Source organism: Galleria mellonella, unplaced genomic scaffold (assembly GCF_026898425.1).
Source record: "Galleria mellonella isolate WM207_F2 unplaced genomic scaffold, CSIRO_AGI_GalMel_v1 utg537, whole genome shotgun sequence".
Taxonomy (NCBI): domain Eukaryota; kingdom Metazoa; phylum Arthropoda; class Insecta; order Lepidoptera; family Pyralidae; genus Galleria; species Galleria mellonella.
In genome coordinates, this window is record NW_026442112.1 from 1,894,646 (window position 1) to 1,921,188 (window position 26,543).

Sequence of the window (26,543 nt, forward strand, 5' to 3'; positions counted from 1 at the left end):
ATGTGCCCCGAATTGTCATGCAATCGGGACATATCAAAGACATTGGACTACTGGTCGTTCTTTACACTGTGGTTTAATGTCGAAACAACACATACGTCCAGCGTCCACCGCTTGTTTCACTGTCTATCAACCACGCTTAGTGTGCAGAAAACGTGCACACTAAATTGAACACAGGCTTATTTATTGAAATAATTATAAATTAAAGACTTCAGTGAATTATTTTAGGGGTTACAATGTGTCGCACTGAAAAATATTGGTTGTGGAGTTTCGTCGTTGCTTTTTGTTAGTTTTCTATTTTTTTTTCTTTGTGTTTATAATTTGATCTTAAGTGTTATTAAAAAAATATATATATATATTTTCTTTGGTGTGTAATTAATAAAATTAAATAAAGTTAAAATATGATATCTATTTTCAGTTTTTGTTCAAATCGCGCAGTGCGCTAATTTGAGATGTTACAAAGGGTGAGTTAAAGATGTTTTTCTACTAATTACCTATATATTTATACTAGTAACCACTACCGATATCGCGTGGATTTTTGAAAATAAAATATTACTCGCGCGTAACATAGGTTTCTACAGGTGAAAGAATTTTCAAAAGTGGTTAAATATATGTATATTTAGTTTATTTATTACAAACATTTTTTTTTATTTTTTTATTTTATTAATTTTTTATAAAATGTAACGGAAAACAGTTCAAAACCTAACAATTATGTTATGAAACTTATTTTAGAAAGAATACTGGCAAAAGTGAAAAAAAATTGTTCACCATATCAACCGTTTACTGTCCACTGCTAGACATGGGCCTTCCCCATAAGGAGGGGGTTTACAAGTAGTTGTTACAGTTAGGCTTTGGTGAAGTTAGTCACTTACCATCAGGTGAGCCGCACGCTCGTTTGCCCCCTGTGTTGTAAAAAAAAAAAAAAAAGTTTTAACAGAGACTCTGCTGCTCATCCTAAATACAAATGTCTTTATTGTGGATCATAGGTAAAATTAAGGTATTACATCAGTTAAATAGTTACTCCATGTACTGCTATATAAGCATACAATATATGGAACAATTATAAATAAAGTACATGCATTATTTAACAGTATATAAAACATAACATTTAAAATTATATAGTGAAACAAAATTCTCCAACTATTAAGTTCCCTTACACAACACCCACGAGAAAGGAAGGGATGTGTTTTACGTCGGGACCACATGGCTAATATAGTATATAAATATATAAATAATAATAAAATGTAATATATTGTAAAATAAAATCATACGGATCAAAAAGTCTGCGTATTGTTTTTTCTTTTACAAAAATTAATTAGAACTAAAAACGCTTTATGGAATCTAAATATATAATTATAGAATTGACATTAAATAGACGTCATCTGTTTTTATATATGCCGAGAAAGTAGCTAGATTAATTTAAAAGAATTTTTTTATTGAGTAAGCATTAATAATAATATTTATTTATTCAGACTATTATAAGGGCCATTTTTTTATTTATTTTTTCTTTTTTTTATTATTTTAGGGGCTTTTACCTTATTCAGGTATATCAGTCTTATTGTACCCTGAATTGATTTCTCAAACAAAACTTTATCTACTCTCCCTAGACGCGGAAAGAGAAGAATTAATGGGCATCAATAATTTACAGAGATGTTAAAAAATTTCTGATTTAAGTTCTGCTAACATAGATCGAATAAGACCAACATTAAATTTATTTAAATTAAAGTGGCGCATGAATTCTTCTCTTTCCTTCGTATTATTACGACACTCTAATAGAATATGATACATATCATCGATGGTATTACAAGTGGGTGCAATTACAAGTACAATGGGGTGACAAGTTATAACTTTACTTAACCTATGTTAGTAAATAAGCGGTCATGACGCTCTTGCATTGATAACCTGTCCCAATCAGTATTTTATGATGGGACAGTCCATTTTAACGGCAATTGTCTTCAGGACACTATTTGAGTTAACACGCACCCTACCCAACAGCGAAACAATTCGTTTGCGCCGTATTGCCTAAAAATAATCCGTGCGCTCTCATGCAAATATGTGTGACGCACTACAGCGATGGGGTAGCCCCAACAATGTTCTGAAGGTATTATTATATTGGACTCGAAGAGCATTTTATGTTTTTTTTTATTATAGTTACTCGTGTAGAACACCTGAAAAGCTTTAAACAGGGTTATTTTCACTTGTTTTGTAAACCTAGCCAACCAGCGTGCCAACATGTTACTACATTAACTAAAATACTGAAAATGAAATAATGAAATGATCAAAATCGGCCGAGCGATTCGTGAATACTGATTGACGTTCATGACTGAAGTTACCAACCAACGGAAAGGCCGCTGCGTGAAGTCGCGTCGAACGCGACAGGTCTTTGTCCCAGACTGTGTTACTATTTCAAATGATAAATAAATGCGGTCAAGTGCGAGATAATCAACATTAAAGGTTCCATAATAAAAATAAACTGTAACTTTACATGATAATTTACAAATATGTTTATAATTAAACTTTTTTCAAATATTTATTTACTTATTTATTCATTAGTACATATATATGTACAAGGCGGACTTAAATCTAAAAGCTTTCTCTCAGTCAACCTTAAAAAAGTGTTGAAATACTCGAATGCGGTACTAGTAGAAATTGATATACATATATACTAAAATTAACATATATAAACAAATAGATATGTATAAATGTCAAAAATACTTACACATTTTTTTTTATGCAACATAGAATGGCAAACAAGCTGACAGCCCACCTGATGGAAAGTGGTTACCGTCGCCTATAGACATGAGCAATACCATGGACATAACAGAGTATACTATTTCGCCCATGATACCCCCTTATGCGTAGCCATTCCTGAGGACTCAGGTGTTATTCCTCTGTACCCTATAAATTATATACATATGTATATAAGATATACTATATTATACACGAAGTTAAGAATAAAAGATAGTATTTATTTTATTTATTCATTTATATGCTTTTGTACATTCACTTATAATATAGATATAAGGTTATACCAAAACGTACACAGGCAAGCTTATTCCTTAAGGGGATTTCTTCCAGTCAACTTCGATAACCTGGGAGGAGGTATATATGTTATCTATCTCATACAATAAGAGTCTAATAATAACTACTATTATTACTCTTTCCTTAACTTAGATCATAAAAACCGGTTTAAAATCAGACCACAAAAGTAACATGATTTGTGAAGGATTTTAAATGATTACTCAAACACTAATTTAAAAGATCAATCTGTATTTGATAATGATATTTGTGATTTCTACAATATAGCACTATGATAGATGAACTTACGGACGTACGAAGTCGCCATTTATGGCGGCATTTAGATCCTTTTTGAACTTTGTAATTTACAGGGTACAGAGGAATAATACCTGAGTCCTCAGGAATGGCAACGCATAAGGGGGTATCATGGGCGAAACAGTACACTCTGTTATGTCCATGGTGCTGCTCATGTCTATAGGCGACGGTAACCACTTTCCATCAGGTGGGCCGTCAGCTTGTTTGTCATTCTGTTGCATAAAAAATAAAGACTCTAAAATGACCAAATAATAACGTCTAAATCGAAGACGTCGCGTTGCTACGTGGGTATATTTTATTTCGTTTATAACTCATTAATGTTCCACTACTGGACACAGGTTTCTCTATGTATAAAATAAGCAACTACGCTGGCCAGGTGACTCGGCATAGTAGGTATTTTACTTCGAGCTTATATTGTGCTAGCATTTGTTTTTAAATTGTATAGTTCTTTGTGCTTTGTTTACTTAGTCGCCGCACGACACCCCGAGAATGACAAGGAGATATGACACATTGCATTGTTTCCGCGTCACTTTACAAATCACGTATAAGTATACTATCTTTTAGACTCCTACTTCGTACGCGCGAAGTCGGAAAACCAATGAATGGACCATGTCTAGATTGGGTACTGAGATAAAACATACACCAGATTTTAAGTTAGATCTTTAGGAATATAATTGTGACCAATTTGGTACAGCAGTTTTTGCCTTATGCTAAAACAAGTATATATAGACAGACAGGCAGTCAAAATTTAATCTAATAATTATTGTTTTGGCATCTATTAGTCTTAGTAAGGTATTCGTATTCATTTTTTTTACAACTGTGAAAACCGCATCCAACGGCGTTCATAGGCTACTGTAACCGTTTACCAATCAGGTAGGCCCTATGCTTGTTTGCCATCTCAGTGGTATAAAAAAACATAATTTCGTTTTAAATTGTTGTCTTACAAGAGTATATATATTTAAGACTAGCCTTTATTATATAATTAAGATATCCGATTTCCAAAAACTAGCTGACTTCAATTATAGTAAAACCAGTTATTTTGGTGGTTGAGTCAGTCTGTAAGTATATTTTTTCAGATAAAGGTAATAAACAAAAAAATACAACCGAATTGATAAACTCCTTCTTTTGAAGTCGGTTGAAAATATGTTAATTCAAAACAAATATTTGAATTTCAAAATAGGCCTCGAATTCGTTTGCTAAATTATGATTACGTATTTTAAAAACTCATGACGCATTAATGAAATTAACTAGCCCAGATAACTCACGCGTCGTTTTATAAATGCCTCGAGTCATGAATGAAATTTCAAATATGATATAAGCTATTAATCATTTTTTTTTACGTCGGTAATTATCAGTAATACAAATATATTGAATGTGCGTGAAACACGCATAACATAACCTTAGAGTAAGTACTGTAGCATATAGATTAAAGTAGGAAGAAAAAATTTGTTACCTAAAGTGATTTATTTCTTTTAAATCGACTTCTCAGTTCGGTTGTATTTTTTTATGCCTATTACCTCCTAACTCCACCAGTTCGAAACCGATTTCGAAAGTTCTTTTTATCTAAAAGGTTATACTTACAGATTGTTCCTATAGAAATTTTACCAAAATTGATTCAATAGTTTAATTTTAGACTAAAATAACTGGTTTTGTCGCAATTGAAGTGTTTTTTTTTTTTGTGGGACACAATCTTTTAATTATTACCTATTATTATTAGTGTGAAAGGTTCAAAAATTTTATTGTTCCTATTTTTTTGTAGTTAATTTTTTTTAAAGTAATTTTTTGTAAAATTCTGCCTTATATATTCTTTACCTGAGTAGATATTTTGATTTACGTACGGCTGACTTGAAGAAGCCAATTTCATCCTGCAGGTATACAAGCATACTATAAACAGATTGTAGAGATAGAGAGACGAAAACTAAAACAAATTAGTTGACTTAAAACTATTAAAAACTTGCAAAATTAAACAGCACGTTTCTTATGAATTTGCTTCATTACAATTTTTAATTTTTTAAATATGCATAGTGCATAAGTACTCGTAGATACTTGCTTAACTTGAGGAATGAAACTCTACTTTGAAATCTAGCCTTGATTTTTAACGTCTTTGCTGCTGACTTGCACAGTTTCCAAATAACTTGTTGTTGGCTTTATTATATTTGCATTTTATGAACGCGTTGCATTCTGAAATGAGAATATTTACTTAATCAACCGACTTCAAAAAAGAGAAAGTACTCAATTCAAATGTATCTCTTTTGGTTTGTCTCTTATAAATATTGTTAATTAATGTTCTTTTTTAACAAAATCGTAATTTAAATGTTATGTGTTAAATATTAAAGTATAAATAAGTATAATTGTTTCTCTTTTATGTATTTTTATTTATCTATGTCTGTTTTGATTTATGTGCTATAAGTAATGCAAATAAATTCTCTATCTATCTAAAATACAAACCTTATTTTGTATATATTTTTTGTTAGTAGTCAAATATACTAATAGGTTTACGCTTGGACTCACCTCGCCTTATAGTAAGTGAAAAAAAAATGAAACGCGCTTATCCATTAATCTACAAGATTAATTATTTATTATTACATCTTAATTTTTGCATAGTAAAACACTGGTCTTATGTAATAGTGGTAACACTCCACTAATCAGTTCTTCGTCGAAGGTCATTTATCTGGATTATCAGGTCAGCAATTGTATAATCAAACATAACTACTGTTATCGAACTCGACTACTTTCTTTCAGGTTGATCGCTCTAACAAAGACCGGTTTTCTTACTTCACACAAATTTTCCATACATTGCATTCGAGATGACTGATAATGATTAATTCGCCACTCGCTTGCGTTGTTTCGAACCGATGATTTAAGAATGAGCGATTCTAATCTTTATACTTCTTATAATAAGATCGTAACAGAGACAAAACTGCATACGGAATATTTTTAAATGTAGTTTAAGGGTCTGTAATTATATTTTTATATACTTAGAAACATCTCTAAACGCCTAACTGCGGTTGCCAATCCGCCTGCCAAGCGTGGTAACTACTGGCAAAACCCTATTTTTGGGGGAGGCAATATTCAGCAATAGAGTTAAAATCACCTACCAGTATCATAGATAAATAATGATTTATTTATTTATTTATTCATTAGTACAAATATGTGTACATGGCGGACTTAATGCTAAAAGCATTCTCTCCCAGTCAACCATAGGGAAGTGTCAGAATACTCGAATGCGGTACTACTAATTATTGATATACATACGTACTAAAATTACATATATAAACGAATAAATATATATAAATAACAAATATACTACTAGTAAACAAGTAGATATAACTAAGTAATGAACTTTATCTAAATTAATATTATAAACAGGGGGGAAGGGAGTGTTAGTAATGGGGAGGTTAGTCCCTATTGCTATCAATATACCCTGTCAGGCCGACCTCCACGCGGTTTCAACCATGAAGCAGTTGTGTTTGCATGACTGTGGTTCGGTTTGAAGGGTGGGATATGGCGTGAATTTACAGGGTACAGAGGAATAACACCTGAGTCCTCAGGAATGGCAACGCATGGGGGGTATCATGGGCGAAACAGTATACTCTGTTATGTCCATGATACTGCTCATGTCTATAGGCGACGGTTACCACTTTCCATCAGGTGGGCCGTTAGCTTGTTTGCTATTCTAAGTTGTATAAAAAAAAAACCCTGGAACCCATCGTGACTAATTTATCGTTCAATTCGTCACGGTGGGCTAACTGACCTTTCTTTTCATCCTCACCAATCATTCCCCACAAATGTATTTATGACACCAATAGCGCAAGCGGGGTTACCATTCTATTATAATCCATTAAAAAATATTATAAACAAGAAAAATATAATTTTATTGTTTATAATGGATACTTATATTTGATATTATTATATATGGATTTTTATTTTGATATTTACTTAACCGCTGTTAAAAATTCTTTCACCTAAAGAAAGCATTTTAGCGATTAATATGGGCTATACACATTTCATTTCCAAAAATACCATACGAAACCGGAGCGTTTTGCTAGTAAATAAATAAATTACACTAAAACGTAAATATCTAATTACGTTTTCCAGGTCACTAGACAACTACATAACATCTCCGTTGGAAAATGTTATGTTCCTCGCCAACTCTTCGTGCATAGATCCAACTTTACCAACCGTCATTTATACCTTCGGGTACAGAGGTCGAGTGGACGGGCCAGCCACTAAAGCACTCATAAGCGCGTACCTGACCAAGAAGAAGAGGAATGTGGTGCTCTTAGACTGGGAGGAAGAGGCTAAGAGTGGATTCTTTGGTATACCTTTAGGGTACATTATTACCGCCGTTCCTAGAGCAATGAAGGTAAATAATCTGCTTCCTACTATTATTATTCTATTAATATTACAAATGTAAATGTTTGTTTGTTTATTACCTTTTAACGCCTTAATGGCCGTGTGGTCCCGGCATATAATAGGCTACCCCTTTCTTTCCCGTGGGTGTCGTAAGAAGCGACTAAAGGACGGCCAGAGATGAACAGGAGCATTACTCTTAAAACATTTCTAAAGCCAAACTGCGGTTGCCAATTCGCCTGCTAAGCGTTGCTACTACTGGCAAAACCCCCCAAGGGGGAGGCTTATGTTTAGCTGAGGACAGCTAAAGGCTAATATGATATTCATCATTATCATATCAGCCTTAACGGCTTGACCAATCACTATGATATACTTTACCAGAGGGAGACTTTGTTCAAAAGTCGTTTGCTTGGACACCTCTGTCCCATTCGTCTTTCTACTGTGAAGCAGTTGTGTTTGCATGGCTGTGTTTCGGTTTGAAGGGTGGGATATGGCAGTGAATTTACAGGGTACAGAGGAACAACCTGAACCTGAGTTTTTAGTAATGATAACGCATGGGAAGTATTATGGGCGAAACAGTATACTCTGTTATGTCCATGGTACATGTCTGTACTTTCCATCAGGTGAAACGGGAGAAGTTAGTAAAATATAAAATAAAGTCCTCTACCGCGTGTTTATTAGTCTGTTAGTCAGTAGGTACTGATCTATGACTGTAGATAACTTTGCAGATGCAAAGCTTAAAAAAAATACTTTAGAGATTTTGATACGACTTCCACTAATAAATAGACTGATAAACGAGGATTTTTTGAAATATATACATAAGTACCAAAAGAAGCCCAGATTAATCTAAAATGATGAAATAAACCGTGTACTATAACGAGAGTCATGAGATGACTCGAGTGAAAATGAATAAAGCAAAAATAGAGATTTTTAGTACTCGGATGTCTCTGCCTATCTTCCAAAGGAACTTGATATGAAGATACGAGTAGATAGATACATAAAATAAATTGTAAATTGTCAAGTTACATCATACCGACGCTACCTTATATACTAGATTATACGTATTATAACCAAATGTAAACAGAGTAAGACAAAGCACGCATTTGTATTCAAATAGCTTAACATATTTGGAACAATATAAAAATAGTTTTAATATTTATAAAGTGACCAAAAATAACTTTCCGTTACGCAACAAGAATTTTTATTTTTAACTCTAGTGTGCACCTGTAAAAAACGACGACTAGAGTTAAATAATATACGTTGATATAAAATGAAAGGTAGATCGAGAACAGGTTTGATCGTAGCTGTAAGAATATGTTATATATATATGTATATGATATACATATATTGTCAACTGAGCTTGTATAATGAAAAAATACCATATTCAAACAACTCGTTTCTAGTTCTCAAAATTGACTGGAAAACATCCCTTCGAGAAATAATGTATTTTGGTCATTTTCAACCGACGAAAAAACATATATATATATATATATATATATATATATATATATATATATATATATATATATATATATATATATAATTATTAAATTATGTTTTTCATATTTTATTAAAATTTGGCAGTCTATGGGGAAGGCTTATGTCCAGCAGTGGACGGACAATAGCTGAAATGATGACGATGATTAAAATTTGTATAATTGACTGTCTTTCATTCCGTTCATGCTCTATTTAAATATTTTATAGTCTAATAATGTCCTCTACTTCTGATCTAGTGCATTATGCGCTGGATTAGGAAAAAAATAGCAAAAAATGGTATTAGTTGTTTATAGATGGTTGTTATTGACACAGATGTCTAATATTGTAGGTAAAACGTAAAAACCTTAGATAATAACGTGACAAATTCACTAAGAAAGGCTACAGTATACCATATTCTGCTTAGGACACAATACCATAATTATGCCAACAAGACTAATGTAATCCTCAAGTATCTTTTTTGCCTTTTTTATCTTGTGATGATAAGAGAGGACGTATATCATATTCTGTTTAGACACAATACCATAATTATGCCAACAATTCTAATGTAATCCTCAAGTATCTTTTTTTACCTTTTTTATCTTATGATGATAAAAGAGGACCAAGACAGATCAGTCAAATGAGTGTTAATAATATACCATGTACCAATATATCTTATCGATTCGACCTCCTCACGATCGCCCATGGTAATCATCGCACTTAAATCGCGCAGGGGAATATGGCAGAATGATCTACCTAAATTGCTTTCTCATAATCACCTATCATCCTTTGCTGGTACTCCAGCAGCGTATTATGTTAGCACAGGCGGGATAAACATTCCATTCCAACTCAATTAAGACTCTGACAATGTTACACCCTACATTGCTAGCAATGGATCTAAACACTGTACTGAACATAACAAAATAAATAATGTACTAATTGTGCCCTCGCCTGTGTTCTCTCTACTCTCCTTAGATGTTCATAAGTCGAGTGTGCCAGAGGGTATACCGGCAGTGTGCTTCGGAACTATGTTCTGAATTAATGCACCTATTCACGATTTCGTACTCTTCAGAACAATTTCCTTCGACATGGAAGGCTACTCTTGTGTAGCCATACTATATATATATATATATATATATATATATATATATATATATATATATATATATATATATATATATATATATATATATATATATATATATATAAAGCCTTTACCTAAAAAAGGCGATAAGTCGAGCCCTTCAAATTATAAGTCGATTGCGATCGCTTCCCTTCTCTCTAAGGCGATAGACCGTATAATTAACGCACAGCTGTTGAAATACCTAAAGGATCACGATTTGTTGAATGACCGCCAATACGGCTTTCGCCACAGTCGCTCAACTGGTGACCTATTAGAATATCTCACGCACTGATGGGCATCAGCCATTGAGAGTCAAGGTGAGGCGCTCGCTGTCGGTCTTGATATTGGAAAGGCCTTTGACCGGGTCTGACATTGAGGTCTTCTATCGAAATTGCCCTACTATGGACTTCCCGACAGCTTGTGTAAATGTATTGCCAGTTTTTTGTCCGGCAAACGCATAAAAACCGTTATAGATAGTTGCTGCTCCGATAGCGTGGACACTAATGCTGGCGTTCCGCAGAGCTCTGTGCTTTCCCCGACGCTGTTTCTGCTGCATATCAATGATTTTACAGAGGAATTGTTCGATATTATGCCCATGGCCACTTTCTACCATCGTACTCTCGTACGTTCTACGTACGCGATGGCAGCTCGCCATAGACAAGGAGTTTACCCCCATACCTTAGAGCTTAGATGATCGCGTACAGTGCAGTTTCAGCGATACTAACGCTCAGGTTATGAAATAAGCTCCCTGTTGAGGTTTTTCCAGGAGACTACAGCATGCGGTGCTTAAAAAAATGGGTATAGAGGTTTTTTCAGGGTCCGCAATGCGCGCGTAATTAATTTGGTATTACAGGCGTTCATAAGCTACGGTAACCACTTACCATCAGGTGGCCTGTTAGGTGTGTTTGCCAGCTCAGAAATATAAAAAAAATTGGTCAGGATAAAAACTAGCTTATATCTATCTTCACGTCAAAAACAATATAAGTCGAAGTTCATGATGATCTATTGGGCCATCCAGACACTAAGAGGCACAAACAAATAAAGAAATAATATAAGTTAATAAGTAATAATAAATATAGCAAGGATTTTATTTATAATTTATTTCAGTTGGGAGACAGTTTAGGAGATGCGTTGGTGAACATGGCGCACGCTGGCTTCAACATGACCCAAGTCCACTTATTGGGACACTCCCTAGGAGCTCATGTTATGGGGTTTGCTGGCAAAAGAGCTAGAGAACAAGGCTATGTCGTCTCTAGGTAAATACTTTAATACTTTTTGTCTTACACTGTACTCTTTACTTCTAATATTTTTTACCATATTTTATTCCATTCTACGAGTAAACATATGATTTGAGTTACTGAAAAGATGTCATAAGAATTAACTGTGCACGAGGTATCTTTTTGGTCTGTTTTACTAAAAATAAGTTTTTGATTAAAATTATTAGATTTTGTTCGTTTACTTTTTTCTATCAACTTTGTATATATATTTTTATAATTATATTACATTCCTAAAGACACCGGGTTACCATACCAGGTTATAGTCCTATCACCTACAAATCTTATGTCCAATAAAGCTTTGCAGGCTGATTGACAATCACAGTTAGCCTTTGGTGTTGTTTTAAGATGGACGCTGCTACCTATCCCTCGACCATTAAGTTAGTCGCCTCTTACGACACCCACGGGATAGGAAGATCTGGCCAATTCTATACTGGAACCACATGGAAGATAACATTATTTATTTATTTTATATATTTATTCTTTATTATAGAATAAAACTTTGTACAAGTGGCAAGCTTAATGCCATATGGCATTCTCTATGAGAAAACCATTAGCATAGTATTATATTATCTGTACCATTAGGTAAAAACGTATGAAAGGCTGTGGTGGTGAAAAAATAAATATATTATGTGTATGTATAATACACATAATGTATAGGTAGGAATTACACTAGAGCTGATTTAGTTGACTCAACAAGTAATTAATCTTTTAAAAACAGATTAACCTACTTACTTATTTTATATGTATTAATTTTAATGTACTATGTTTAAAATTACATGGTCATTACAAAGTTTGTGCATGATTGACTTAAACGAACGAACACCATGCACGCTTGTCATTCAAGTAATCATTTAGTGTGTAATAGATTTTGTTCAATAAGTGTTTTTAATTACAGTTTTAAATTTATTATAAAGGTCAAACAAATTATCGTTCGGTATCTTTTATAACATTTAATGCTCATTCCCATAAAATACCAATTAACTTTTTTTAAACGATACTTCGGAACAGCAAGTTTGAATTTGTATCTAGTGTTAAGATTATTGAGATCGCTGCTTTTAAGAAACAATTAAAGATTCCTACATATATTTCTCCATACTTGCACAGCTTTTTCTTTACAACATGCTCAATAAGTATCCACATGTAGAGTTATTCAATTATACTAAAGAAGAATTTATTGGGATGACAAAGGAGTTCATCTCTGGTGTTAATTAATTAATGTAAAATTTATTGCACGTTAAGTGAAATAATTTGTATACGGCCTTGTTGTTGGTGAAAGCTGTTATGTAAATTAATATAAAAATAAATAAATGATAAAACTGTACACATATAAAATAAATTTATACAGTTTATTCATAAGTGCATCACTTTGTGTTGTTGTTGAATCAATTTGTTATTTTTTAATGTTTGATAAAATTTTATAGCAAAAAAAGAAATGGAAATCGGACAGGACAACATCTAGTTAGAGATAAATAGAGACAATACAAAGTCTTTTCACTCCTCAGTATCTTATTATAACGTATTTTTTTTACTTTTGATGAAATTAGAAGTACTAATGCAAGAAATTTTAATTTTTAAAAAAGGCATATATATTAAAAAAAAACACATTTAATTAAAAAAAAATAAAAAAAAGTAATGTATATTTCACAGGATAACCGGCCTGGACCCCGCCCGGGCGCTATTCGAAGGCTCTTTTGCCTACAAAGGTTTAGACCGTACGTGTGCAAGATTCGTGGACATCATACACAGCGACCCCGGTGGCTATGGCACCACAAAGTCAACAGGAACAGTCGATATATGGCCCAACTACTTCGGCAGCGGTGGAGCACAGCCGGGTTGTGCTGTTGGTGATTTTGATATGTTCACTCCAGAAGGTGGGAAAAATCATTGTTTCTATTAATGTAATTTTAATATTCTCGGAATGTTTTTTTGAATAACAAGGAAATAGTATACTTATCTATATATACGGCATTAAAGGATGGCAATCCCTCCTGTATTAGGGAAGGGATTGCTAATAATGCGGACTGTCAGTTCCATCAGCAGTATACTGTCAGGTAAACCTCCACGGTGTACCCCCTGGAAACCATCGTGCTGAATTCCAGTTTTATTCATCACAATAGACTATCTGACCTGCTTTTTCATTTACATTTATCATCCCACACTGGTGCCCCGCCAGCGTATACCGTTACGGCAGGCGGGATTACCATTCTATTATCACCCATTAAAAAAATACCTTTTTCTTCTATCGATATACACTAGCGGGGCAAAGGTGATTGAATAGGTGTCTGAGTGAATAAATAATAGGTAGAGATGAAAGCGGATTAATCGATTCATCATGACAAATTATTTAAGAAATAACCACAACAATTGTCAAAGGGAATCACATTGTGGTCGACCTATCTATCTATTCTATTTAAGAGCTGCGCTCTTGTCGGTGGAGCTCTTGCCACTCACTACGATTTTATGATTGATTACTTGATCTACCTGGTGTAACTACGCCTTGGTCTTTTTCTTCCCCTCCTTCCTTCTGTGGTCAACCGGACAAGATATTGATTATTAGCAATAGGGCTACTATTCCCTTTTACTAACACTCCCCCCTGGGGAGGGAAGGGATTCTTATTAATGCGGACTGCCAGTCCCATTGCTAGCAATATACCCTGACAGATTGACCTCCAAGTGGTCCCCCCTGGAAACCATCGTGCTGAATTCCAGGTGTATTTATCACGATGAACTAACTGACCTGCTCTTTCATCTTCACTTATCATCCCTCACTAATGCCTCGCCAGTGTATACCGATAGCGCGGGCGGGGTTACCATTCCATTACCATCCATTAAAAAAAAACACTCCTTCCTAGGTTTATACTAACGATGTACTATGGCGAAGCACTAACGGAGAATAAAAAAAACTTGGATGAACTCAAGACATTTGATCCATTGGATTATTTTAATTGTAATTTGTAATAAAACTTTATTGTACATAATTTATATTGGACACATTAAAAGATTTAATATACAATGGCGGACTTATCCCATAAAGGGATAATTGGATTGATTAATTGTATAATAAGCTAATTATGCATGACATGGTGTACCTATTGAGTCGAATGCGATGGCATATTGGGCATACCATACCGTTACAACATATATTAATAAGGTTACTCTACCCATTGACCTTGAAACGAGGTCCAAATACGAATAAATTTTCGTTTATTACTAAATAAAAATGGTGAATGAAGTGAAAACCTTGAATGGCTTTTATGCACTGTCAGTTATGTTTTCTGTTATTTCTGTCAACGGTTGAATGGTATATAAAACCACGTGGTCACATCACCATCATTATACCAACCATCTACCGTCCACTGCTAACCATAAGCCTCCCCTAAATGTGTTATTCGTATGTGATATAAAATCTGCCTTAATATTTATTACTAGCGGACCGTCCCGGCGTCGCACGGGTATACATTTTTACATTTTAAAAAGTGGCCATTAAGGCTGCACATGCGATGGAAGCTTAAAAATGGAGTCACTTCTCCCGTTTTCCCAATATTTCCCTTCCCTGCTCTGCTCCTATTGATCGTAGCGTGATGAAAAGTATGCTATAACCTGCCCAGGAGTATGAAGAATAATTGTACCAAGTTTCGTTAAAATCCGTCGAGTAGTTTTTGTTTCTATAACGAACATACAGACAGACAAAAATTTTATTGGTTGCATTTTTGGCATCAGTATCAATCACTAATCACCCCCTAATAGTTATTTTGAAAATATATTTCATGTACAGAATTGACCTTTCTACAGATTTATTATAAGTATAGATTTAAAAAAGTGGTAGTGCATAGAATATGGATAGGTAGTTTTTTTTTATACAACTTAAAATGACAAACAAGCTGACGGCCCACCTGATAGAAAGTGGTAACCGTCGCCTATACACATGAGCAGTACCATGGACATAACAGAGTGTACTGTTTCGTCCATGATACCCCCCATGCGTTGCCATTCCTGAGGACTCAGGTGTTATTCCTCTGTACCCTGTAAATTCACGTCATATCCCATCCTTCAAACCGAAACACAGCCATGCAAACACAACTGCTTCACGGTAGAAACACGAATGGGACAGAGGACAGAGCAATCGACTTTTGTACAAAGTCTCCCTCTGGTAAACCTCCCTCTGGTAGCGTTCAGTACCCCTAATATCTAGTTATTTTATGAACTAGAAATGTCATCCATAAATATAAATAGTATTTTGCACAATTGTATATCAGACATCAAAGGTATTTACTTCATCACTGATGGCACTCGCCATTCTCGGGGGAAAGGAATTGTAAGTAATAGGGACCATCAGCCCCATTGCTAGCAATATACGCCATCAGGTCGACCTCCTCGTAGTTTCCTTGGAAACCATCTTGGTTAATTCATTGTGAATTCATTACTATTGGTCAACTGGCCTGACTTCATCCTCGCTTGTCATCCCTCACTGGTACCCTGCCAGTATATACCGATAGCGTAGGTAGGGTTACCATACCATTAGCATCCATAAAAAAAAATTTGCCATTCTATCCTACCTAATCGAATCTGTCGGTTAACATTATCGCAGATAAAGAATGAGATGGTAGATACTGCTGTTTCGTTCTTTCTCATTCGTGCTAGTGATAGCGAAATCATACCTATTATAGATTCTATTACTATTCATCTAAAAGAGTAGACTATTGTGAAGTACAGTGAAGGACGATAGGTGAGGATGAAGCAGGTCAGTTAGCCCATCGTGACGAATTCAACATGAATTGTTCACAATGGTTTCCAGGGGAACCACGTGGAGGTCGACCTGATAGGGCATATTGCCAGCAATGGGGTTGTCAAACTCCATTGCTAACAATCTCTTTCCCCCCCACAGACGGTTTAGGTGAGTCTCAGATGGTCTGCTTATAGGGTCGTTTTTCTAATTACAAAATATTTAATTGATAATTTATTACTAATTCATTCACATATCATTGACATACAAATTCTTGAGTTTCCATGACCTTAAACTAATACCACAGATACCATAATACTACTAATATGGAGCCGATGCGTTTGTATCTTGCTCACGTGTTAGATAACTTCTACGCATACAAATCATTGAAATTGACGAAATATAATTATGTAATGGAAAGAACCTAAGATTACGGACTCGGCATCCTTAATTTCAGCACAGAAACAGCCTAATTGGTAATGAGTGTTCATAAGACAGTCACGCATGTACATACACTGAATCTTGTCGCAATGAATCTTCTTAATATACGAGTATAAAATCCCATGTCACGGTATTCGTTCACGTACGAACGATTTTAATTAAATTAAAAAAAATATATATTTAAAAATTAAAAATCACAATATTTTTTCAAGAAAAACAAAAGTTTGCCGGGTCAATTTTTAAAATTTTTAAATATAAAAATATATAGATAAAGGTTTCTCTTTTAATTGAACATAACCTGGCCTGATATATTATTTTACGTTGAAGATATAAAAAGAGAGAAAAATATATACAATTATTATATTTTTAAATAATAACTTATAATTAAAAAATGAAAAACATAATTTAATAATTTTGAAAGTAAATTTAAATAAGAATTATATATATATATATATATATATATATATATATATATATATATATATATATATATATTAGTAACTTATTTAAATAAAGGCTTAAAATTTAAAACGATCCTAACGGTATCGATTTCACCAAACTTATAGGCATTACAACGTATATAATAAATTATTTAAATAAAATGCACCTTGGATGAGAAATGGGCGTTCATATTAACTTGAATTTAAATATTCATCAGCAGAATAATAAATAAACTAATATTAGAAACTGTTTCAACATACTAATAAATTTAGTAAACCCACTTATTTTATATTTTTATAATATTCATTAATCAATCAAACAATAATACATTTACATAGAGTTTATAAATTTAATGTTTTATTTTATATAAATATAACGCTATGCTTTGCCATCATTGGGCGTACAATTTTTTTTATTATCAACAAACTACATAATGCAATTACAAGTAACATTTATTTTTTTAATTATTGTTCCACAATATCTATTAGAATTACCATAAGTAATATAAAAAAATCTAATTGAGAGTGGTACTACAGGCCAGTATCTAAAGGTACAGTTACACCAAACGTGCAAAGAGCATAAAGCAGAGGTTCTCAGGATTTTTTTTTTCTCATAGACCACTTTAAAAATTTTGCTAGTTCCGGTAGACTCCCTGCAGCTATATGTCTATCGTATTCCCAAAACTCGACAAAAAACTATGAATATTAAGAACTAATAATGAAAATTTACGTTGCAACTGAATTCCAACCACAAATTCATAGTTTTCGAAAAAAAAAAGTGAGAATTGATTGGTTATTAATTAAGGTTGTACTGTGAATGGATGTCAAAAAAATTATTCCATCCAATTTTACTTTTTTGACAACTACTCACAGCACAAGGAACCAATCAATTCTCACTTATTTCACTTAGAAAACTCCACATTCGGAGTGGTACAAGTAAAAAGAAAAATAGTATACTTTTTGTGTTTTATTTATTTAAATATGTAATTATTACACTTTTAATTATGATTATTATCACATTATATGATTGTTTTTTTGTAAACCTCTGCTTACGAATCGTGAACCCCCATTTTTTTGTCACGCCCACATAGATCCCTATTGACACCTGTGGGACCACCTGGACCACTTTGGGAACTACGGGCATAAAGCAAGACCTCAGAGCGTAGAGCCGGAATATAGGACATTTTAGGTTTAAGACTAAAGCGCAAAGAGCACGAACAAACAAAGGTTAAAACTAAACAAGAGCAATTCAACTGTCATATATTGTCTATTATAATCGTCCCGTGTGGTCCCGGCGTAGAATAGGCCACCTCTTCATTTCCCGTAAGAGGCGAATAAGCGAGCGCGAGGGATCGGCAGCAGCGTCCCTCTTAAAACATCTCCAAAGCCTAACTGCGGTTGTCAACCCGTCTGCCAAGCGTGACAACTACTGGCAAAAACCCCCCTAGGGGGAGGCTTATGTTCAGCAGTGGACAGTTAAAAGTTGATATGATTATATGTATTATATATTGAGGAAATGCAGCAACGTCGCAATTATCTGTCAATTTCCAAAAACAATTTAAGAGTTTTTAATAGTTTTCAATGAGTATTTAAAAAGTACTTTGCCTATGAACTAAAACGTTAATCGTGCAATAATATACTTATTAAGAGATTATATAAATAGAGAGTCTCTATACATATGCTTAGAAAAAAGCGGGTCAACTTTTTCATACAATTTTGCGTGATAAATCACTCATAACTGAGTGATACCTTTACAACTTCAATATTTATTTTGTCTTATAATTTCTGCACCTTTTTAATGCGTAAAACATCATTTTATTTATTAAATAATTAAATATCAAGATACATTGTGTGCGTATGTATATAGAAAACTAAATAAAATAAAAGAAAACGAGTCAGATAATTTGACAGTTAGCTGACAAAAAGTTGAACCTTTTTAAAGCTCGATATCTGTATAATCTAAGATTACTCCATTCCATCATCATCACAATCTAAGTTACGAAGGTATCATAGACAATTTAAATTTTGACAGCAAAAAAGTATTTGAAAAACAACGCAGATTATGAAGTATGTAGGTGCAAAATTTTTAGGAGTAGATTTCTAATCAACGTATTTCAAAATTAACTTTTTGTTTCGTAATCGGTACACTTTTTGAATAATCAATCAGAAATATTGAAAATTAGTCAGTTATTTTTTAAAATTGACAGATAATTACGACGTTGCCGTACTTCTTTGTGAATTCTCTTGATAACATCGACCCAATAACGCAAATGGAATTATCAAAGAGAATGTAATACGGAAATTATTATCTTGAGTTTATTACATCATTGTTTCCAGTATTACTTTTACATATATATTGGGTTTACAACGTACACTTTTAAAAAAAACACCAATTAAGGACATATTTTTGTTATCTATGTTATATGTTATGCCAACAATTTTTGAGAACTAATTCCCATAGGCGTATTTAAAGGGAGGGTGGGGTAGGCCGTGCCCAAGTTTAGAATAAACAAAAGTCGGAGGAGTTTGAGATATATTTACATCCGAACGTTTGATAAATTCATCTTTCTAATGCAAAAATACACACTCAAAGATTTTTTTTATTTTTTTTTATATAACTTAGAATGGCAAACAAGCTGATGGCTCACCTGATGGAAAGTGGTAACCGTCGCCTATAAACATGAGCAGTACCATGGACATAACAGAGTATAATGTACAATAGATACACGTACTAACAATATATATATTTCAGCAGATACAATCGACGATGTTAACATCAACAACGGAACCAATTATACACAATACTTCAGAATGATCACTAATGTGATTAATAAAGTGAAGCCCAGTAAGTCAATTGGCATGTACGAGAAATGAAGCATGATTATTGGGATTACAATAAAATTTGACATTCCAACGACATGCTTTAGGTATTTGGTGTTAATAAGTACGCTTGCATATTTGTATTTATTTATTTAAACCGCTTAAATCAAGCTTTCAAGGTCTTATAGTTATTGAAAAAAATTAAAAATAAAAGGGTTTCCCCAAAAATGATCTGTTATAATTAGTGATATTATAACTCTATGCAAGCTGATATTTTTTTCACAACCTTAATTTTATCATGAAATAAAGCAGATTTTTTTAATTCATAATCAGCCTATAATAAAAGTAATTATTTTAAGAAAAAAAAGTTGTGTCATTTTTCGGTGTTGCAAGTACTCATAATATACTAGCTACTATATTTTGCTATTATTTATGAATAAATGATCTCCATACAAATTTTGACGAAAAGTAAAAAAGAAATAATGTAACAAATATACTCGTAAAAATTAATAATTTATTATTATTTATAAGCTTGAGATAATCTATACAACATGAAACGTATAAATATTAATTTGTTTATTAAATGACTAGACAGTTTAATACAAGTTGACTTATAAAAAAAATCTACAGTTGTTAATTTAAAATAAATGTAAAATTTAACATCGAACTCGAACTAGATCTGGCCTTGAAGCGGATTGACCAACTGGCAATCATAAACTCTAATAATTTTAAATGAATTAACGATTCGAATCCAAAGCTCTCTTATATAAAAAAAAAAAAATTAATAATAATATTCACAGCTATAAATAGATTCAGACTTGGGTTCCTAGTATTTCAGATGTCTTCATTATATACACATCAACTATAGATATTTTATTACAAAATAAAAATAATATTTAAGATATAAGATCATTATTTGTCTAAAATCAATTACGTTACTATTTACTAGCAATAAATGATTGTGTGCTTGCACTTGCTTTAAATTTTGCTTTTATCTACATACGTAGTGCAATGGTAGGCACATTGCTTGCGTAAACAGGTTCCCGGGTTCCATTCTCGTTCAAACTAATTTGGAAACAAACTTTCTAAATGACTCAGGTCGCCCATTATCGAATTACCTTGCTTGAGAACTAAACAATGAATTGGATCGGGCCTGAGCATTGTGCCCCCAAATGTTTGTTGTCCGGTTTCTCACAACACAGGGTTTCTTAGCTTGAGAACTAGACAATGAATTGGATCGGGTCTGGATGTTGTGCCCCAAATGTTTGCTGTCCGGTTTCTCACAACACAGGGTTTCCTAGCTTGAGAGTTAGACAACATAGTGGATCGGGTCTGGATGTTGTGTCCCCAAATGTTTGTTGTCCGATTTCTCACAACATAGAGTTTCTAATCTTGAAAACTTTACAATGAATTGGATTCGATCTGGGCATTGTGCGCCGCATATCGTTATGTAGTTTCTCATAATTTTTACTAGCTCCAAATGTTCATTGTCTAGTTTCTCATCACACAAGGTATTCGTATGCTGATTACACTAAGCAAGTGGTGCGTTTAATTGGCACTTATTATAAATTGCAATAATGCTTATCTCACATCACCAGCACTCGCATATATTGAGACTTCCAATAAGAAGGTTATTATTAGTTCGACTGCACTTTTTTTTATACATATTTTTTTGCATGTTATGATTTTATTGTTTTTTTTTTTTTTTAAGAATTTAAACTCAAATTTTCTCACAAATTAAACTATCTCAAATAAATTCACTGCCTACCCATTATTAAGAGACCAGCTCCTATATTTTTTTGGGAAAATATAAACTATTGACTATTGGTAGACAGAATTGATTCTATCTACCAATATGGGTAATCATATCATAGATTATATGGGGTCACCATATAATCTATGATATGATTACCCATATCACATATTATATAACAGTAAAGGTAGTAACGGCGATATAAAAATCGCTGTTGCTACCTTTCACTGTTTGCTACTTTTAAATAATTAAAAAAATTAGAATTAAAAATAAAATTAAATTTTATGTAATAAAATGAAAATGTTTGGATGCTAAAAATATTTGTATTATGTCAAAGATTGCACGCTGTGGTTTACGATGGAAGGATAAAACGATGATATGGTATATATAGATTTCCCAGAGGGAGATTTTGTACAAAAGTCGATTGCTTGGGTACCTCTGTCCCATACGTGTTTCTACCATGAAGCAGTTGTGTTTGCATGGCTGTTTGTTTGAAGAATGGATATGGCGTGAATTTCTATAGGCGACGGAATAACACCTGATTCCTATCAGGAATGGCCGTCATGGGCTTGTATGCCATTTTGGTTGTATAAAAGAAAAAGATGATATATCCATAGTACTGCTCATGTCTATGGATATAACAGAGTAACACTCGTTCCTTCCTCGTGAGTTTCGTAAAAAGCGACTAAAGGAACTTAATGATCGAAGAATGAGCAGTAGCGTCTTCTTCTTGAAACGTCACCAAAGGCTAACTGAATCTGCTAACCCACCTGCCAAGCGTGGCAACTGCTGGCAAAACCTCCCAAGGGATAGGCCTATGTTCAGCAGTGGACAGTTAACAGCTCATATGATAATGATATGTGTGGTGAGATAACTCACCAATGTTTATTATATATATGTATATCAATTTTTATAATTTATTTGAATTTTTTATTAATTAAAAACAAGCAAACAAACTAACATTTTGTTATATATATATTTATAACATGGCGCTTGGTCACGAGACTCACTCGCAAGATGCGCGCGCAGGTCGCGCAGGCGCTTTGTGATTGTTGGCTGCGCGCGCATACCGCGCACGAGCCAGCGACGAGAGTGTTTTGTTAACTTGGACAATTTAAAAATTTATTTGTTTATTGTGAAATACTTATTGTTTTTGTTAATTATTGATTAAAGTTATTTACAATATGAACCCTACAATCAATCCTACATATGCAACCTGAATTCAGTAAATATGAACAACTGTAACAAATACAGATTACTATGTTATTTTGATTTAAAAATTCATATTCATAATTTCTTTACAATTTAAACAATGATTTACATAATAATGATACTATACGTAAATGAAATCACCATACAGGTGTAAACAAATTGGTTACACTCATAGGAATTTATTGTTATTTGGAGTTTTAAACGTACGGCATGGTAATGTAACGACTTAAAAAAAAAAACAAATGAAAATATTTTGCACCAATAAAAAATACTAAATTTATTGTATTCTGTTTTTCCGATAATACTGTTTTTTTTAGATAGTGTATATTGTCTGGGCTTCATGCGAAACATCTTAATTTGACAGTTTCATATTTCATACTTATTTGGTTACTAACATTTTATTTTACTAATATTATTAATAAATGATAAAATAAAGTATTTAACATTAATATAAATCTACGTAGTTTCCCAATGCTAAAATAACATATTTTTTTCTGTAATTTTGAATTCTATAATAATAAAATTAAAAACATAATATCCCTTTGCCAAAATAATAAAAAAAAAAATATTCTCATTTCCAGATCTATGCAATCACGATCGGTCGTGGCAGTATTTCGCTGAATCTATAATCCATCCGACCATGTTCCCGGCCGCTGCAGCCACTGACTACGACAGTTGGGTCCACAGCAACAAATCTGCAGATATCGTTTATTTAGGAGACTTGACGAATATACGGTATAAATAAAGATTTAAATGCAAAATATATTTTATAATGATAAGCACACCACACCACGTGCAAGTAAAAGGACGTAAGACCTGAGTAGTATTTATGTAATTAGAAAAGGATGAACAAGATACCCTGATGGAATGGAGTAACCTTAAATTATATAAATAGAGCATCGAGCCTCAAAAACGGGTCAACTTTTTGTCAAATTAGCAGACTAAAAAAAAACGAGTCGAGAACGTTTTTTTCATAAAAATTCTATATACTTACGCACACAAGGAATCATGATATATCTATATTTAATTGTTTAATAAATAAAATAAGTTTTTACGCGTTAAAAGGCGCAAAATTTATAAGACAAAATAAATATAGAAGTTATAAAGGAAACATTTATATCTATTTATCCTGCAAAACTGTAGATAAGATGTTTACCCGCTTTTCTTGAAGCATTTGTATGGGGACACTATCTATATTATTATTTCAAGTAATATAACTAATATATAATAATAATAATAAGTATATTAAAATTTATAGGCTACGATTACCACTTTGTATGAGATGGACCGTCGCCTTGTTTGTCATTCTAAGTATTATAAACAAATACCTTTCTCTCTACCTTCATAAGTGAAGGGGAGACTTATTTTATTTACTTCGCAAGTTAAAACATGACTGCCCACAAAAAAATATAGCTAATGTCAATCGGGATGATGTGAGAACTATAATGGTAGCATATACCATAGTACGTCCAAATCTGTTTAGGCATTTAAAGTTATCGTGGAACACAATCTCGCATACCTACATGAATTCTAAACATTAAATTCCTATTTTGAACAGTTGTGTAAAAACACATGAAGTTTACAATAAATTGAGTTTTCTTTTTTCAGAGCCAGAGGTAATTTTTACCTATCGACAAATTCGAGACCTTTCTATGGAAAAGGGAAGGCAGGCCTGCAACCCAATAACCAAGCGAGTGTGACGCGCAGACATTTATCACTCTCCAGATTTCTCAAATACCTTAGATGATAATTAGATAATTAATGATTGTTAAAATATTATATAGGCTGTTATTGATAGTATTATGTAGGTACTTATTAATAATATTACAGTTGAGTACATTTGTTACATACTCGTACCTCATAAATCCAAAGATAATTCTGTTATTTGTACCAATATTAAAAGCTATCAAGGGCATATGGAATCTACAGATAAGATATACACAAATGAAGTCAAATTCATCAGCACCCTTTTAATAATGTTCTAATAGTGAAGCAGTGGCTGATGTAAATGTACAAGATTTACTGTGTTCACATTTACATCGATGGCGCCTCTAGCGGATAGTTTCGGAAACTCAAATCTGTATACTAACTTATTAATGCTGACATAAATTAGTATGTAGATTTAATTAAACAATCTTTGTACAACTCACAATGAGTACTTTGAATATTTTTTTCAAAGAAATATAAGGTTAAAATAAAATTCTGAATCTCGTGTACCAAACACTTGTTAGTATATGAGATTCAAATATAAAAAATAAATATATAATTAATTTAAAAGTTACTATTTTATACGGCGTTTCCGTCTGTCGAATGAATATGGGGAGCTTTTAAATTTCAGTACTGAGTGCCTCTCTCACTAATCTGACAGCTACACGCGCCATGTTTGTATGGGAGAATCAAATTTAATTATCGAATTAAGATTTCTTTTTTTGAAATTTTTTTTCTGCTCGAACACTCCCTTAAAAATGAAAATGATTTCTATTAGACCCAATACAGACATAACCTTAAATAGCAAATAAGCCTTAGATATCCTTCGAGTTCCAGACAGTGCCCTAACAAGCTCCACTTACCAAACAAAGACTAGCGAATAGCGCAAGCGAGGTACCGTTCCATTATCATCCATTAAAAAACAATCTTACCAAACAAAGGCGAAGCTGGAGGTAAAGGGATTGCTAGTAATGGGGTCTAATTGCTCCACTGCTAGTAATATACCCTATCAGGTCGACGTCTACATGGTCACCACTGGAAATCGTCGTTATTAATTCTTACTGAATTCGGGAGGATGAGCTAACTGATTTGCTTTCATCCTCACCATCCATTATAACCCATTGAAAAAGACGCCCTTGTCTTTATAGTAACTTAAAAAGTATTACCTAATAATAGTCCTACCTAAAGTGGGTTTTTTATATATTATTTTGTTGCTACTGTCCAAGTTTTAATAACATTTATACAATTATTTATACAAATCCTTGCTCTATTTCAATGAAAAAAATAATAATATATTGTTTATTTCACTAAAAATATAGTAGGTTTTAATTATAGACACTGGAGTCGATTCTGAAGTATCAAATCTCAATTTCTAACATTAAAATTAAAATAAAAAAAAAGAATATTAAATTATTTGTAAATTTGCGTCAGAACAGAATATTTAATTGTCTATGGTCCATACTGTAATAGTTTTGTTCAAGTACCAAATTAAAACTACAATTTATTTTTTTAAAGATAAGTTTAGGCAACAGTACTTCAAAGTCGACCTCAGTGTGATGTGAAGAACCGGTACCGGCACCTTTACAACCTTACTACCGTGATACCATAGAAATGATTATATAATACAAACAAAGCAAAAATAAAGCCTTATAAACCGGTGTTGATTTTATTATTATTACTTATATTAAAGTTGCCGTAGAAGGGTGGCATAGAATAAGCCACCCCTTCCTTTCTCGTGAGTGTCGTTAGAAGCGACTAAAGGAACTGAATGGTTAAGGTATGGGCAGCATTTCTTTAAACATTACCAAACCTAACTGCGACTGCCGAGGGGAAAGGATTGTTAGCAATGGAGTTTGACAGCCCCATTGCTAGCAATATGCCCGCAATAATT

At 33.0% G+C, this 26,543-nt stretch overlaps 1 protein-coding gene across 3 annotated transcripts; it reads left to right on the forward strand.

The window, feature by feature from the left end:
• Nucleotides 1–66: 66 nt before the first annotated feature.
• On the forward strand, nucleotides 67–26,311 carry LOC113510432 (phospholipase A1-like). 3 transcript variants are annotated; one of them, XM_052898781.1, is made up of 8 exons: nucleotides 67–282; nucleotides 416–461; nucleotides 7,429–7,696; nucleotides 11,387–11,535; nucleotides 13,204–13,427; nucleotides 19,913–20,005; nucleotides 23,527–23,680; nucleotides 24,554–26,311. In XM_052898781.1, exons 1-8 carry the CDS (start codon nucleotides 234–236, stop codon nucleotides 24,690–24,692), a joined length of 1,122 nt encoding a protein of 373 aa, XP_052754741.1. In that variant the 5' UTR covers nucleotides 67–233; the 3' UTR covers nucleotides 24,693–26,311. The 3 variants fall into 3 exon arrangements, with proteins under 3 accessions (XP_052754741.1, XP_052754742.1, XP_052754743.1); XM_052898782.1 differs by having other exon boundaries at nucleotides 19,916–20,005; XM_052898783.1 differs by lacking the exon at nucleotides 19,913–20,005 and having other exon boundaries at nucleotides 73–282.
• Nucleotides 26,312–26,543: the final 232 nt, after the last annotated feature.